Genomic DNA, 17,913 nt, shown 5'->3' with positions numbered 1-17,913 from the left:
GATTTCAGGATTGTTGTTTCAAACAAAATCATATGAAGTGATTAGACGTAAGGTGGAATCTCTCGTAGGGCCCTGTTCATAGTTCCTACAATCGTAGTGCGTTTTGCGAGCAAGTTATTTACCAAGCTTATCGATGTAAAGAAGTTATCAGTAGTTACATTTCGGACAGTATTTGCAAAAGGTTCCACGAGACGCATAACAACGGATTCACCAAGGCTTTGGTTTTGTGGCCTGCTTTCGTCCTTTCCTAAATAAGGAAAGCCGTTGAGCACAAACTTTGAATCCACATCGACACAAGCAAGAAATTTTATTCCAAACTTATCAGGCTTGTTAGCAATGTAATGAAGAAACCTGCATCTAACCTTAGTAGAAAACAGTTGTTCGTCTACTGTAAAATTTTCTCCAGGCTTGTAGCATGATAAGCAGTTCTCAATAAATTTCTTCCAAACGTCTGATATTAGTGCAAATTTGTCTAGTTGAAGTGACCACGACGTACCGTCGGTAGAGGTGATAAGACCTTGAAGTTCAAAAACTTTTAAAAACTTAAACTTGAAACTTATAAACACTTATCGGATCTCAGCCGTCAAATGACTGCCGCCGTCTTTGTCGGTATATCAAGATTTTAAATAATAAACAAAAGCGATGTGAGTTATTTTGATACATAGTTTCATTTAACTACTAATATTAATAAAAGTCACAAAGTTTCAATACGTTACGTCAAATGGTTTGTGAATTATTCAACATTAAATTCAAATTGACAGTCAAATGACTGCTCCCGTCTTTCTAGTGTTAATGGATGACTAATGCTCCTCTGATGGTGTAACTTAGATTAATTTAGCCACGTAATAACTAGAAAATTATTTTATTAATTTATTTTAAAATTAACAAGTTCATTCATGCGTAACAGAGGGTCAATTTCTAATGTTTTTGGACTACTTATGAAAACATGTTTGAATACAACTGCAAACCAAACGGATATCACGAAGAATTCATCGTTCTTTGCATATCCTAGGTAAACTTTAAAATGGCTTATCAATTAACCTTCACGTATCTAATTATGACACAACGCATAAATGTCATACCCGGAAAGCATACACATTACACGATACTATATTTTGTCAATGATAATATCTGAAGAATTTAATTGGCCAAAATTGGTCTAACAGAATTTTTTATACCAAAAGTCTGAAAATTTAATTTATTAATACGTATATAATAAACAATTTAGAGTTTGTGTACAAACATTATCTGATAATATTAGTCTAGCTAACGGAATGTTCACATTTTAACATTCCAAAAAGCGGCCTCTAAAGCTAAATATTCATTAACAACTTTCAAACCGCCGCGCTGCTTACCTTTAAGTTCAGGACATACACATAACACAGTGACCACTGATAAAAGGATTTTTCACAATATTGCACAAACACGACGTTCTTTCAGGCACTTACACTAACACTGACGCACAAAACCAAAGAAAAAACAACAATTAATTTCTTTTAATTTTGTTTTGACACGCTGGTGTCGCGTCGCGGGCTCTAAGCGTGACTGCCGAGTTGCCGACTAGTGGAGTGCGCGGGCGCTCGTCAGCAAATCTAATTTTATCGCGCGACTACGAGTAATACGAGATAAAGTCGTTCTTTGAGGGTTTTTTTTTATTTTTTCGCGCACTCAGTGATCCCACATTGTAATTATTCCAGGTCCTGGCCTCAGATTTCTGAAACTATTTCATGATCATTTTTAAATCGTATAGGCAAGTAGGTGATCAGTCTCCAGTGCCTGACACACGTCGTCGACCTTTTGTGTCTAAGACATGTCGGTTTCCTCACGGTGATTTCCTTCACCGTTCGAGCAAATGTTAAATGTGCACATAGAAAGAAAGTCTATTGGTGCACAGCCGGGGATCGAACCTACGACCTCAGGTATGAGAGTCGCACGCTGAAGCCACTAGGCCAACACTACTCTAAATTTTAATAGTTGCTTAATAATAAAATTACGAATGAGTAAGCCGACATCCTGGGACAGCCCATCTGACCCTCTTCAGTTATACTGCTATATAGCTACTGCTCCTGAAATAACTTATTAGAGTAGAATAGTTTTTTATTAATGTCTAACTTACGCGGTAATAAAAACACAATGATATTATGTTTAGCATTGAGCGATCACAACATAAATTAAATCATTATTAGAATAATTTATTATATATTTAGTTACCAAATAAACCAACGATTCTAACGTTTAATGTGACGTTTTCCATTGCTTAAACATTATAAATAAACTTAAAGTGCAGAAAACCACTAAGGGCTAAATCACAGTACCTATAACATTTTTTTTAAATTCATTATAATAAAAATTACAAAAGTACAATCAATACAAAAAAACAAAACGAAAACATTTATAGTAACAAAAATACTGTCACGTTAGATAAGTAAATTTATTTTTAAGCTATTATAAATCAATTTTTGTATAAATTACATAATTTTATTTAACTTAATAGCACGAAGTCTGAGAGAGCATATAGGGTTTAATACAAAACTACAATTATGTATATCAAGAATAAATCAAATTATAAGATGACTCCTTTAGTAAAATATGTAAAGGTTAAACCTTCAAAGTTCATCGAAACCAGGCATTATTCACCAAATTGTTTTGATTGGAATACACCAAGCTTGTAATATTTGTTATTTTCCATACAAATAAACCAAAATACATCGTGACATTACAAGGTAATGGCCTCTCGCTCGCACGTATAAGTCGTACTTGCAAATAGTTTTTTTTGCTTATGAAAAAATAATTTACGGCATGTAAACAATTTTTAAGGCCTGTTATTATTCTGTGTATTATATGGTTTTATCAGTCATGTTTTGTAAGTTTATTTCCTCATTATTACGATTAATTTAGAGTATAACCCATTTGCACAGGAAATTTTATTAGTTCCCTAAATAGGTTTGGGTTAGTCATACCAATTTATTTCTTTTACCGACGATCGACAGTTACACTATTGAGATACTCATGTTGATGACAGCCATCTCTTTTTATCACAGTGTATGTAATGTGATATCGAAAGAAAGAGACGATGGGTGCTAGAAAATAATATGAAACAAATGGTTATAAAGATTACATAGATAGATCTTCTAGTTGAACACAGGGCTTCCCTGGTGTGGGGACTAGCGATATATATGAATCTTGTCACAACCCTTTTGTCATAAATAAAGTTTATTATTTATTACTTACTTCAGTTAAGAGAAAGTATATTTAGTCAGAAATTTATATTTCAGATCTCTTCGGAAATAGTCGTTAGGTAGAAATTAGTTGATTTGGGATTCAAAAAATAGTTATTATTAATAAGCTATAATGAATCATTAAATTAGTAAAGGTACTCAGTAAACAATTATTTTTAAATTATGACGTAATCACAAAATTACCAACATTAATACTCGAATTAGTCAGCGTTAATCAAGAACACAATACATGTGCATGAAAGACAAACAGAAAACATTACAATTATAAAAGAGAAAAGAACGAAAGCAAATATCCAACTTAAAAATGTATATTTTAATTATTGGTGACGGAATAATGGCTGCAGCATCTTAAGCGTGGTACTCATATGGAGTCTCCATAAGGAGTCTTAAAAATTAAAATGATAGAGATCTGTTAAGAGGACCATTGCAACCGACATTGGTCACATGCAAGTGTAAAAAAGGTCTGTTTCTTGTACAAGAAAATATTTACTCACTTTCAAACATTAGGTAAACCTACCAAAGATTATATTCACCACGCGGCTTCTATCGCGGAGTGACTGAAAATGATATATTGAAATAAATATTGTAACCTTTTGTCATGTGTTCTTGCGATTTGCCTTCTTAGAATAATATCTTCTCTTCATAGAATATCTTCGTTTATTTTCGAGTATCGTCGTTTATCTTCGTTTATTTTCGTTTACCTTCGTTTATTGTCGTGTATTTTCGTTTATCTTCGTGTATTTTCGAGTATCTTCGTTTACCTTCGTATACCTTCGTTTATTTTCGAGTATCTTCGTTTATTTTCGTGTATTTTCGTTTACCTTCGTTAACTTTCGTGCATTTTCGTTTATCTTCGTTTACTTTCGTTTATTTTCGAGTATCTTCGTTTTTTTTCGTTTATTTTCGTTTACCTTCGTTTATTTTCGTGTATATTCGTATATTTTCGAGTACCTTCGTTTATCTTCTTGGTTAAGGATTAATGCTGTATTGGTTAATATCGCTTCGAAAATTAGCCATTATTTGTCGTAAAAAGTAAATGACAAAAAAAGTTATTGTGGGTTATCCATAAGAGATAGACATATACCATCACGGACTTTTCTGTAGACCTTTTCAATGTGTACAATACTTAGTACATTATTTTGATAAAACTCGTAGGGTTCAGCCTGCGTTTGCAATGTAAGCGGAAAAAATGTAATTATTTACGACATCACATTAGAAACCTCTAAAATAACAGTACTTCTCCACTATTTAATGGATGTTATTATACATAATATAAACCTGCCTCTTGAATCACTCTATCTATTAAAAAAAACCGCAAAATCCGTTGCGTAGTTTCAAAGGTTTAATCATACAAAGGGACAGAGAAAGCGACTTTGTTTTATAATAAGTAGTGAAGCTGTTTTCGTATATTTTGTTTAGTTCTGTAAGACTTCAGTTTTGTGTAATCGGCCTCAAATTTTTTTGTCTTGACATTCGTGACAATAATTAGCGCTAAACATATATGAAAAAATTTCAAGTTATTCAAGTACATAAATATTGAAATATCATGTCTATAGATTAAATTAATCAGTTTCAAGGGCGGGGTTTAAAATCGTAGCACTTGGCAACGCGTACTATCTTAAATCAACTGTGTGGGACTCCTGTGATTTTTCATTTTAATTCTTTATAAATGTCTCTTTAGATCTTTTGCTTATCTAGATTCAGATCTTTGACGTGGGTGGATTAGTGAAACTTTGATATTTACAAATTATATTTATTAAATGCATACATATTTCTAGATGACAAAATGAATAATTTTTAATCGGTTGAAGGTTGAATACGCTAAATCTTCTGTATAACTGACATATTGTAATAATTTGCTATTCTTGACCATCAGCAGGTATTACATTTACAAAAAAATAATGGAAGATGTCTGTTCACACGTCTGTCGCGTCCAAGAAATGGAAAAGCAACGCATGTAGTCTGCACACCAATCTCCTCTGGGACTATCTACAGAAACATATTGTATTATAACACTGATGGGAAGCTCTATCTTGTTATAAATCACACCCCATTGTTATCTTTGTTAATAATTGGTTTATTCAAAATAAACACGTGTAATTAATTTAAATTATTATAGAAATGTTCAAGAAAAAAAGATATATATTCTCTCGTCTTAAAAGTCTTGTAGCGTATCGTAGATACACACTTAAAATGTACATACAATATTGTGTAGGATTTTCTATAGGAAACTAATAAAGAAGAAACAAGACGTCACTCAGAACAGACTTTTTTGACAAATGGATATATTATTTTATCCTTGAGCATTTTCTATAATAATATAAATTAATAAAACTGTTGTTTGTGAAGAATAAACTAATTAACAAAGATAAAATGGGTTGTGGTTTATAACAAGATAGAACATCCCCCTTTGTCTCTTCCGAGTGACGTCTGTTTTCTTTTGGCGGCCTATATCTATGTTGCCACATACATCAAAATCTTATAGAAAATAGTATGTACATTTTTAGTGCGTATCTATGATACGCTACACACTATTTGTAACGAAAACATACAGCAGTGACGGGCGAGATTGTATGTCGTTGCTAGGCAACTGAATTTGTAAACACGCGTAGACGGTGTAAACAAAAACATCAAATGTTCAGCATCTTTCTAGTTATTAAAGTACTATATAATCTAATAATTACACCTAAAAAGTATAATAATTAGGAGAGTGTAACTAGTATAATTAAAAATATCGAATCATGGATCTGAACATCATGGATAAGTTGCGACTTTTGAAGATAGATACTGAATTACGACCAGAAATCAAAATGAAGCCAATGAGCCGTTATTATTTCATCACATCAACGAATCCAGGAGAACAGTTTTTTGTATTTGCTTCGACCGCTGCATGGCTCATACGAAAGACCGGAAAAGCTCTCGAGCAACCAAACGAAGAAGACGATCCCAACTCAATAATCGCTAGCATCGTCGATATTCTACGGGAAAAGGATATAACAATTGATTTCTCATCACACAAATTGAAACAAGGTTACGGTGAGCAAGTCTGCTACATTCTAGACGTTTTAGCAGATGAGGTGCTTAAAAAAGAGGACTTTGAATGGCAAAAACCAGTTATTAATATAATCGACGCAGAAGAAACTGTGGATGACGTTGACCAAGTGGAAGATGAGACGGAGATAACACTTGACAAAGTAGAAGAAGAAATGGCGATTTATTCAGAAGAGTCGGACGGAGAAGTCGCTGATGAGGAGGAAAAAAATTCTAGTAACTTTGGAAATAAGGTACACGATTGGGAAGCATGGAAATTGGAGCTAGAGAGAGTAGCACCAGCGTTGCGACTCAAAATAACGGCTGATGCAAGAGATTGGCGAGCTCGGCATGCGCAAATGAGATTATACAAAGATGAACTATTAGAAAGATTTAAAACGACAAGTTCACAGCTTAACAAAGTATATAGCAATATTAATTCCTCAATGGATAAAATAAACGCTCGCGAGAATATATTAAATGAACAATTCGAACCAATTGTTCGTGAATATGGTGCCTTATTGGATGAACTTAACAAGGTAACGAGTGAGTCCAAAGAAGCGAGCGCAGGTTTAGCAGAGAAGCAGGAAATCTTAAATGAATTAACAGCCAAAGTGGAAAATATAAAGCAAAGAACGGAATCGCGAGGCACGTCAATGAATGACAATGCGCCTTTGGTAAACGCGAAGAAAGCCGTTGAGACATTAAAAAAAGACATTCAAGAGTTAGATTTCCAAATTATTGTTCTCCTATGGATGTTGATATCGAAAGAAAACCCGAAGACCAATAGCTACTTGATGAATGAGACTAAAATATCTCACGTGTATTAAGAGTAGGTTTTTAATAAAAATACAAATAAAATTGTAATTTATTTATTGATAATTTAAAATAATACATGTATATTCTTAAAATATAGGAGGTACGCGTGACAAGCTTTGGTTACACAAAAGCAAATAGGAAATATCCTTAAAATAATTTGGTTTAAAAGGAACGATTTTTCAAAAATATTATGCTTTACTGAGTATATAAAATTAAGAAAATATGATTTAAAATTATGTAAAGGCGTGCAAAAATAAATCTATGGCCAGCCATATTCTATTTGAATGCCCGTTTTCACATCTTTTAAGTTAAGCTTCTAATAATAACAATCTTTTTATATTATTGTATATATTGTATTGTATTTATGTATTGTTCGAATAGAATTCGTGTGGAAAAAATTGTATCGGAAATCTAAAGTGTAAATATTATTGTAATGATGTCCATTTAGATATATACAAGTTTAATAAAGTAAAACTATAAGATGGTCACTTTAGAACGTAATTTTCTCATATTATGTAAGTAATCGTAAAACGGGCATTAAAACTTAAACAAATTAACTATTAAACCAACTATGATTTTTGTAAAATGAACACAACATAATATAAGTGTACTTTCGTTGTCATAAAAATCACGTAATAAACTACGTTATCCAAGAGATTCTTATGTATTTTTATTATAAACAATTGATTAGTCTAATAAAAAAATACAACAGGTAAATACTGGTCACATTGCTCTTTGGTATTTAATCATTTTTCTGATTTAAAAGAAGACTCTTAGCTTGAGCCATGAAAGGCGAATCTTTGGCTTTGTCAAAGGTGACATTATAACGCTTCCTTAAGTCATCTAGGAACTCCTGTTTAAGAAGTGATAAGCATCTGAAAATAAATAAGTACGAATTACATTACAGTGGACCACCGGTAATACGAGAAACATTTTGTATGGCAGTCAGGCTATCCAATTTGTCGGATTATAGAGTACCACCTAAGACTCACATATATCTAGTATTTAATTTAATATGATATTTTTTCACAAAACAGTTCCTTGTTATCCGACAAATTACAAATCCAATATGTTATATGTATGTACTCTGAAGTACAACTCATACAACACACAACATTAAACAACACCATTGAAAGCTTACGTTTTATAATAAATGCATAAAAGTTCTTGTTCAATCATGCATTAGAAGATTGTCAATATATTATAATAAATAATAGACCGTGTCGGATTACAGGGAGTACTGGACTAGACAGGGACCGGATTACCGGAGTACCCCTGTAATTTGAAAGTAGTTTTTTCACATTTTTAACTAGGGTTTTGTTTATAATTATTACCAAAACTTTATTTGTTTAAAGTGCGACTCTCAACCCTGGGGAAGGTTGGATCTCTGGCTGTGGACCAATAAAAAATAGCAGGTGGTACATGGCAGAGAGTGGCACAGTGCAGAGGAATGGTGGGATCGGAAGGAAGCCTTTGTCAAAAAAGGGCACACAGATATATTAGAAGATTAAATGGGAAATCTGTTTAAATGTAAATGACAAATGTATCTGAATAAAGGCTATTATTATTTTTAAAATGTTAGTTACATTCGATAATGTGGATCCGCCCTGAAGGCAGTGATGTCAGGTGAAGGCGCGTGTGGAGTGTGCACAACGAATGCATCTGGCAACACTGTCAGTCTGTAGCCCTGAGCCTTGAGCTCTACGCTGTGAGATACCTGGCAACATAAATTATTGTGTAATAAAACAATGTTATTCTATTTCATTAATAAATAAATAATTTAATTAAATATATGTGTATCTATTGGTTCGATGAATGGATTAGCAAGATTATAATAAATTTAATTGATGTCGAAAAAATTATAGGTATGGTCGAAATACCACAGCCAGGTCGCAGGCCAAATAAATACCATATATTTTAAAAATAGCGGCTTGATATTTCCTTGATTTGAATATTATTCTTCCGTCTTTCGAGTATTGCTATCGCCATTTCATAATCCGTAATTAATTTACAACCATTCATTCAGAAACAACAGGAATTAATAAATAAAAGTTGAACATATAGTAGTATAATAAAAATCAATGTATCTAGAGTAGAAATCATCCCAAAATTAAACAAATAATAATACCACACAATATAAATACAGTAAGTTAAGTTTGAAGGCTGACACATAGATGGCGCTACTAATATTAAAAAAAAACCTTCACAAGACACGTATATAATTTTGACAACTTTCGTACAATACGTTTATGTGAAATAGTATTTAGAAGAAATGAACTTTTTTTTGTTTAAAAACAATGGATAAAAAGGAATTTCATACGTTAATTGCTATTTGGGAAAATATACTATTCAGGCCAAAGCTTGATAAACATCATTCGGATTCTGCACCAAGTAAATCAACAGTTAAGCTAAGTTTAAAATTTTGGATACACGAAAAGTACGTTTAATAAAGATAGCTCAGACCCAAAGAAACCTGTCGGACATATTATATTAAATGGATATTTGTATAATTTTAGATTCACTGCGAGTTCTCAAATCAAGGGCGTAGAACGGAAGAGAAGAACTCTCAATAAACTTTACGCCACTCTTTAATCACCCAAGTTTTATGTTTACACAATTTTTATAAGAGCTGCAACCATTACACGATGTTTAACATGACATCTTAAGTAATTAATAATAAAATAAATTAAAACCAAAGATTCGTGCTTCATCAGCTGGAGGCATGGTGAAATAGGAGCACGCAGTTACATTCTCATGGAAACAACACGCAATGAAAAAATTTAAATATGTCCACACTGAATTGTCAAAAATTCTAGAAAAAGGAGGCAAAAATCAAGACTCTACAGGTAATATGTCCTCAGCAAAAGTAATCTATAAATTTCTTACCTTATTCCAACCAAATCCAGAGAACCTCGTATCGTATTTAGGAACTGATCTATGCGCTACTAAATACGGTTCGTAATCAGATTGCCATTCCACCTAAAATAAAAAAAATAACTATCTTCGTTTTTTTTATTATAACTAACATTTCCAGAAGGCTTGCAACGCCAAGTATGCTCTTTTCTAGCACTACCCTTAGTTTAAGAATTGGTTCGGAAATACTTCAGTGGTCAGCGGTTTCTGCATAGCGGCAAAAATTGCCTCAAGAATCGCTCATCTCATCCGATGATCAGATTATTTATTTTAGACTTGTATAGGACCTTCACAATAACTTGATGAAAGAGTAAAGCTTTTTTTTTAGTTAAGTTTTTCCTCAATTTAGTCTATCGCTAATCAACCTTGAGGGTAAAATGGATTTTATGACTAAGCAGAAAACAATCAAATTATTCCAGTTAAACCACCTACAATAGCACTTTTGAATGTTAAATAAAATATAAAGATGATTCTAGTTGCTAGAATAGAATTTAATTCAGGATCCTGATAACAAAAATCAAATCAACAAAAGCGACTCTTAATCAAATCTACCTCGTAGGGCGCAGTAGCGTTAGCCCATCTCGTGTAATTGGTAGCGCGATGTCCCCTGGGCCATTCTCTGGCCCGGAATGGTCCCACGTCCCCACGGGACGAAAGCCGTGCCAACAATGCGCCTTTGTACCGTGGGACTGACGCACGATACCGCTGTGTCTCGAATGCTGGGACTACTAAACACTGAAATTATCGAATCGGATCTATTAAAAACAAGACATCTAAAAATAAAAAATAAAAAAACAAGAGGTGATAAATCCGTTGGTTACATTAAAAATGGGAAAGTTAATATATTAACTTCTAGTTAATAATTGTGTCTTAAACAGTTAATAAGATGAACGTGTGTTTAGTTAGTCGTCTAATCTATTATATTTTAAATAAATACATTGTTACAATACAATGTATGGCGTGATTCCCACAGAATGTAAGTGCATGCTCCTATTTCTCTATGCCTACAGCTGCTTTAGGATACATTTTTATTTTTTAATATGATTAAATTATTAATAACTTAAGATATCATGTGGAACATGGTGTAATTGCAGCTCCTTACAAATATTTTGTAAAACACTTGGCGATTAAAAAGAATGGAGGAGAGTTTATAGCGAGTTCTTTTCGTCCTTTCTACGAACTTGATTTGATAATTGGGAGCATATGTAAAATAAGAAGCATTAGCTTTTAATATCTTCTTTATCAACGTTCATAAGTGTACATACGTAACTTGAGTCGCTTGTTCGAATTCCGGCTCAAAACATTTCATACAACAAGGGATCATCGTGTAAACTTTCTTGTAGAACTTAATCTATAGACAATTGTGTAAATCCCTTAGATGTGTATTAATAAAATATGCCAATAGAGAAATAATGACACCAGAGACAAAACAAAAGAGGTAGATAGTAGAAATTACATGCACGAAATTATTCCTTACCTTTTTCTGCGGATACGGGTTAATCAATTTGATAGCGGCTCTCAAATGGGCATAAAGGCCGGCCATCGGGACGAAATCCGCGTCCATAAGAAACACATAGGGCGTTTTCACATTCTCGAGAGCCACATTACGTAGATAGTTCACTGGGTAATGCACCTATAGGTAATATTAAACATTTTTAACATAACAATGTCAAGGCATTCAATAAAAACAAGAATTTCACTAGAGGACTGCCGCGGTAAAGCTATTGCGTAGCATTTTTTATCAACATATGGAATTATAATACATATAATGTAATAATTTATTTATTTTTAATCTATTGCATAGATTTTATCGCAGACTTTGAGCGTGGGGACCGAATCCAGAAATTCCGTAACGAAAAAAACCTAACACCCCCCACTCCGACCGGCACAGCGGTGATACTTTTTAGACACGAGACAGACTATATAGGCTTATATAGGCTTGTTAGTCTGAGTCTGGTAGATTGAATTAATGTCAAAGAAAACAAAATACTGCATAAATAAAAAATAAATAAATTAATAAAAAAATAATTATAATTGCATAGGTTGATAAAAAATGCTGTGCAATAGCTTTATCGCGGCAGACCCCGAGTGCCACACGTTTCTTTATTATTTATGCAGAATTGTTTTTCTTTGATATTTATTCAATCTACCACACTACCACATTCAGACTAACATGCCGATATAGTCTGTCTCACTACAACGCGTACCGCACCGGCCGCGATTACGCTACGTCACTGATCTCGTCAGAGAGATGTGAATACGCAATAGGCGTTCTGTCCCACTCTAACGCCTATTGCACGTATTATATTACGTCGTGTGTTAGGTTTTTTTATTTTTTGAGGAGGGTTTTGTGGTAGGCAAACGGGTAGGAGGCTCATCCGATGAAGTAATACCGCCCCCCATGGACACTCACATTGCCAGAAGTGCACAAGTGCGTTGCCGGCCTTTTAAGAATTGATAGGCCCTTTCCTTGAAGAGCCCTAAATCTAATGAATTGGTTTGGAAATATTTTAGTAGGCTATATAAAATTGTATAATTGTCAGTAGAAATTTGATATGTACATATGATATTAAATAAAAAATATGAATTACCGAATCATGTTTAAAAACAAGATGATATCCGATGTTCTTTCGAAAGCTTAGGGTTTCAGACCAATCGCGGATGAAGCTTTCCAGTTTCGTCACTTCACAATCCGACAAATAGATGGCAGCACTGAGGGGGCCTGCATCCAGTCATATATTATTAAGCTGATAAACTACTCATACAAGAGTACATACATTATACATATTAATACTTGCCGTCCCAATATTTAACTAATCGTTCCAAAAACTGCAGTCTGTCCATAGACAATTGCAGTACAAGAGTGACGTCAAAACCATCGACACTAGAGTAGCTGTAGTCCATGTAATAGAGGTGGGTGCGCAGTTTGACACGTTGTGCCGCGCGAAAACTTAGACATAGATCCGATTGATTCATCTAAAAAGCGTTAATTAACAGAAATGTTTTCCACATAAACGGCTAAAGCGATATTTATAAAATTCAGCAGCAGTTGTATAAAATAAACAAGTTAATTCGTCTATTCAGCTCGTTATTTTTTTACTTTAATGACGGAAGTTTCTTTTGGTAATAGATCTAGGCCAGTTAAAGCCGCGTTCATTAAACCACAGAATTTTTATTAAAAGATAACTTTGATATCGTTGAAATTTACAAATTAATTTTAATTTATTAAAAAAGAAATTTTTACCAATACCTCACCTTGTAAGTAACAACTTCACTCTCAGAGCATCTGTGCAGTTTCTCCCTCAAAAGATTTCCGTCAAAATTAACGTATGACAAATGAATGTTTTTGAAATAGTCCGAGTCGCGAATTCGTACATTATATTTGCTTGGGGAGTTCCAATGGATTATCTAGAAAATAATTTAAAAATCCAAATAATAATTAAAATTTAATATGGTCATACAAAAAATATATATTTATTTCAAATTAGTGGTTACTAAGGTTTTGATGAACCAATCAAAGAAACAAATAGCAAATAAAAAGCATTTTTATCAACTTATGCAGTTATAATTATTTATTTATGCAGTATTTTTTCTTTGATATTAATATCGCGCTAGACCGATGTGAGACGCAGTATGCATTCTGTCCCGCTCTAACAAGCCCCACCTATATACGCCATCGTGTGTTAGGTTTATTTTCGTTACGGAATTTCTTGATTCAGTCGCCGCTCTCAAAGCGATAAGATTAATGCAATAACTGAAAATATTAACATAAAGACTAGAGAACATTAAAAGTAATTTTGTATTGCAGAGATTTTACGTGTTATATTTAGAAAAAACAATTAATAAATAATAATAACCTTAACATTATTAACATCTTCGCCGTAACAGCCCTTTGCCAATGTCTTCATGGACATCTGAACATTGTACTGACAACTTATATTGTAGACGAAATTTGGATTTTTCTTTATGATTGCGTTTATTACATCCTGAAAATAATAAAATAAGTAAAAACTTTATCAATAGGACCGTCTATGTGCTAATCTCTTTAATCAGCAGCTATTACGAAAAAGTAGTTAAAGGAAACTTACAGTAATTGTGGAAGTACTACTATATATTAGCCGTCTCAAATTTAGTCAACTATGTTCACTTTAACATGCATCTTTAATGTCTTATTGAATTTGTCAAACGCAATTAAGACTTCAAAATTAAAGTTTTAAGTATATATTAGAAATGTTAGCGTTAGTAAGTTCTATATTATATTTATATGATATTATAGATAGCTGAATACTATACCTGATCAGCCAACGTTGTCTGTTGGAGCTGAGCAAGATTCTCATTAATGGTATCATGCCATACGAACGTCCAATCCGTGATCGTACGTAGTTTATGGAGATTCAACAACATTACGCCCGTGTTATAGCCACGCCCTAATGCCGGCCACCGCTTCGTTTTATCGTAATACCAATTACTTTCGTTTTCTACTAGACCTATAAACTGGGATTAAGAAAATTTTAATTTACGCTTCGCTTTATAAATTTTATTAACTTTATTTTGATTATATAATTTTTGTGTCAATCTAATTTAATTAAAACTTTTTCCAGATAGCAAAATCGCAACAGTAATAATTACATTACTTATTAAAGTAATAAACATATTTGTAATGATATTAAAATACTTTTATGTATCATAGATATTATGTGATTTTGAAACAACTTTCTGAGGCAACCAAAAGAATTTATAATTTACCTGATCACCAGTCATATTCCTGAACATACTCCACAACTCAGCTATATTACACAGAAAGGTCAAATCTGAATCAAGAACTATGACTTGTCTAAGACTATTTGGCAAGATACTGGGAAACAACAATTTGACTAGTGCATATATTCCTGAATAGTGACTGTTTGGTATCCAACGGACTTCTGCTAGTCGGTTCTGGGCATTGTACCAAGTATATTTCACTGTAAAGAAAATATACTTAAAATATACTTTTTAGTTTTGGCCTAGTGGCTTCAGTTTGCGACTCTCATTCTTAAGGTTAAAGTTCGATCCCTCGCTGTGCACAACTGGAATTTCAGTCTATGTACGCAATTAATTTTCGCTCGAACGGCGAAGAAATCTGGAAAGCGAATTGCATTGCCGTGGACGGGGTATGTCAGGCACAGAAGGCCGAAAATGTACTTGCTTATTAGATTGATAAATTATGATGAAACAGATACAGAAATCTGAGGCCCAGACCTAAAAAGGTAGTAGTGTAGTGTCACTGATTTTTATAAAGATTTTTTTATATCTTATTGTTAAATCAATCTAATTTTTTTATCATATTGCATTAGTTACTCTATGTTACGTTTTATTAAGAAGACTGAATATCCTGCTACCTTTTATATATATAGCTAGACTAGGTCCACGGGCCGGTGGTTTCCCATATATGTTTAAAACTAACATATCTTACTTAAAGCATCTTTCAACTCACCATCTGGTAAATCCCACATATCAAAAAGTGTACTAATTGTATGCTCAGACATGTTATCAACTATTATATGAAAGTGTAATGGATTTTGTCGATGGTGAAGCAGAGACTTAAGCATCGGAGTGATATTCCTAGAACATTTACCCATGCAGACAAGAGCTACATGCACGGTTTCACATATTGTTCCAGCAACATCAGCTATCTGTAATAGAAACAATACATTTTTAATCACATTATGTCATAGACAGTGTTTACCCAATTGCAGAGAATGTACCATAAAGGGAATGTTACAGGCAAGACAGAAATGTCATAAATAAAGAAGAATTACAATACACATTTACCTACCTACTTAGAGCATCAAATTCTATTATTTAAATAATTTGGAATAAATCCTAGCATATTGTTGTTCAGAGATACCAACTAAATATCAATTATTATAAGTTATTTATAAAGAAATTTTTAATACCATTCAACATTACTTATGTAGTTACAATTATAATACATGTCATACATTTTGAATTATTTATATATTTTTAAGTAAGTTAATAACATAATTCTAAGTGTTTTTTTTTAGAACAGGGAGCCAACGGGCAGGAGGCTCACCTGATGTTAAGTGATACCGCCGCCCATGGACACTCTCAATGCCAGAGGGCTCGCGAGTGTGTTGCGGGCCTTTTAAGAATTGGTACGCTCTTTTCTTGAAGGACCCTAAGTCGAATTGGTTCTCAGAATTTCTAGTTGTAAGATTGTAATTTTCTTTACCTGAGGAATACTATATGTTACTTCAGTATCTGCAGACAATTGACGCATAACAGAATGAGAAATTTGAAGTTGTTTCTTAAACACAACATTTTGTGTTTCAAGTATATTAATTCTTGAAATTAACCACCAATAATAAATTACTGAAACTGCAATCCAAAGTCCAAGTGGCACTCCTAGCCAGGGTCGAAGAAATAAGCAGGAAAAAACATTTCTTATTGTTAAATTCATTTTTCACAACATTTTCTAGATATTTTTTGTTGTAGGCGAAAAAAGAAGAATTGCGTTGATGCTTCTTTGGAGCAATTCTTCATTCTTCCTGACAATAAATTATAGTCATCTTGGCGTCAACCTACAAAGCAGACAACGATTTACATACTTGATGTTACCTAGTGACTTAAAAATGTGGTTTTAAAAATGTTATTCAGAGTTTTTTGACGTTTCTTCCAATGTGGGATAGTATAGTATAGTAATATAATATGAAAATAATGTATATGGGTAATAATTTCAATTTAAATAATGTTAGGCACAAAAAAAAACAAAAAACCGAATGAAAGTACAAACCGTAACTATATACCTTGACGATTTCACAAGTTTAAAAAATTTACTCTGGTTTAATATTTATATATCATTTTAATTGACAATATAGTGAGATCATCAAATTGGTTCTAAAAACTAGAATTTATAGTAATTTCCCTAAAATCGGTCGGAACTCCGAAGGTACCAAAAGTTACAATACAAAGTGAAGTAAATAACAACAAACCACTGTCAAGTGTCAAGTTATGTCAATAATCAATTAGCCTCTGTCATTTAGGACGTATCTATTTAACTGATCGTACACTCTTCACTCACTAACACTTAAATGAATGTATAGTCACAGTGTACATTGTAGAAACTTAACTCCTACCTACTACCGTATGCTTTTTTTTATTCACGAAAAAATATTTAAGATAGGAAATATTAAATAATTAGTCAAAAGTAAAATATTTATATTGCTTAGAATTAGAAAATACTGTTTTTTTTGGAGACACTTTGCCTCATTCTTTGGCCGGAAAGGTAATTTCGCGACAGTTTTGCTAGAAGATGGAAGGAAAGACTGCAGACTGGTATGTCAATTGCTGTTTGCCTGTTGTCTTGGAAAATATTCGACAAGAGCGCCCTCGAAGCAGGATCCTCCTTCACCACGATATTGCTTCAGCGCAGTCCGCAAAACGGGCTATTGAATATTTGACTATGGCAGGTGTCGAGATAATAAGTCATCCGCCATAAGTCCAGAGTGCACCCTGCGACATTCACTTGTTCCCAAGAACTAGAGATAAAATTCGAGGTATTCGCTTTACGAGCCCTGAAGATACGGTGAAAGCGAAACTGCTCCTAAGGAAGAATAGGCCCACTGCTTTTCTCAATAGTTCCATCGAATGCGATGATGTGTAGACAGGAACGGAGATTACTACGATAAACAATAAAAATATTGGCAACTTTCTACATTAAGCCGCTTTTCATTTTCTAAACATTTTCAGTGTTACCTAGGTACTTGCCGGGAAAGATTATTAGATTCCGGTAATTATCACCGCTGCCGGAAACATAACCTTTTGCTGTAGAACTGTGTGGTTTACTGCTATTTAAACTGTACTTAGAAAAGATGATGGCTGTAAATAAATGAATAAATATAACAACGGTATT

The 17,913-nt window shown here is 33.2% G+C and overlaps 3 protein-coding genes across 4 annotated transcripts in view; 1 reads left to right on the top strand and 2 right to left on the bottom strand.

Moving 5' to 3' along the window:
• LOC110996706 (myosin light chain kinase, smooth muscle) overlaps positions 1-1,572 on the bottom strand; it is a 33,474-nt gene extending 31,902 nt beyond the window's left edge. Inside the window, exon 1 of the mRNA XM_022264520.2 lies at positions 1,356-1,572. The gene's annotated coding sequence lies outside the window, so the exon portion shown is untranslated. The remainder of the gene's footprint in view (positions 1-1,355) is intronic.
• A 4,378-nt stretch (positions 1,573-5,950) lies between these two features.
• LOC110996714 (intraflagellar transport protein 57 homolog) lies at positions 5,951-7,126 on the top strand. Its single transcript, XM_022264528.2, has one exon. The coding sequence runs from the start codon at positions 5,981-5,983 to the stop codon at positions 7,097-7,099; it is 1,119 nt and encodes a 372-aa protein (XP_022120220.2). The 5' UTR covers positions 5,951-5,980; the 3' UTR covers positions 7,100-7,126.
• LOC110996713 (LARGE xylosyl- and glucuronyltransferase 1) lies at positions 7,126-16,981 on the bottom strand. Of its 2 annotated transcripts, none has more exons than XM_045628628.1 (14): positions 16,795-16,981; positions 16,234-16,582; positions 15,475-15,673; positions 14,748-14,962; positions 14,295-14,495; positions 13,859-13,987; positions 13,257-13,409; positions 12,800-12,977; positions 12,593-12,723; positions 11,479-11,634; positions 10,554-10,736; positions 9,975-10,067; positions 8,675-8,805; positions 7,126-7,963 (listed from the first exon to the last, which is right to left on the bottom strand). In XM_045628628.1, exons 2-14 carry the CDS (start codon positions 16,459-16,461, stop codon positions 7,831-7,833), a joined length of 2,130 nt encoding a protein of 709 aa, XP_045484584.1. In that variant the 5' UTR covers positions 16,462-16,582; positions 16,795-16,981; the 3' UTR covers positions 7,126-7,830. The 2 variants fall into 2 exon arrangements, with proteins under 2 accessions (XP_045484584.1, XP_045484585.1); XM_045628629.1 differs by having other exon boundaries at positions 16,808-16,981.
• Positions 16,982-17,913: the final 932 nt, after the last annotated feature.

Source organism: Pieris rapae, chromosome 6, assembly GCF_905147795.1.
Source record: "Pieris rapae chromosome 6, ilPieRapa1.1, whole genome shotgun sequence".
NCBI classification, from domain to species: Eukaryota; Metazoa; Arthropoda; class Insecta; order Lepidoptera; family Pieridae; genus Pieris; species Pieris rapae.
Note: the sequence above shows the minus strand (reverse complement) of the source record. Positions and strands in the feature narration are given on the sequence as shown.

Coding starts and splice junctions, on each gene's coding strand:
- LOC110996714 (XM_022264528.2), top strand. CDS start 5,981: ATGGATCTGAACATCATGGATAAGTTGCGACTTTTGAAGATAGATACT.
- LOC110996713 (XM_045628628.1), bottom strand. CDS start 16,461: ATGAATTTAACAATAAGAAATGTTTTTTCCTGCTTATTTCTTCGACCC. Junction 14,963..15,474: donor TATGTGGGATTTACCAGATG/GTGAGTTGAAAG, acceptor TTTTCTTTACAG/TGAAATATACTTGGTACAAT. Junction 10,068..10,553: donor ACGCTACTGCGCCCTACGAG/GTAGATTTGATT, acceptor TTTTTATTTTAG/GTGGAATGGCAATCTGATTA.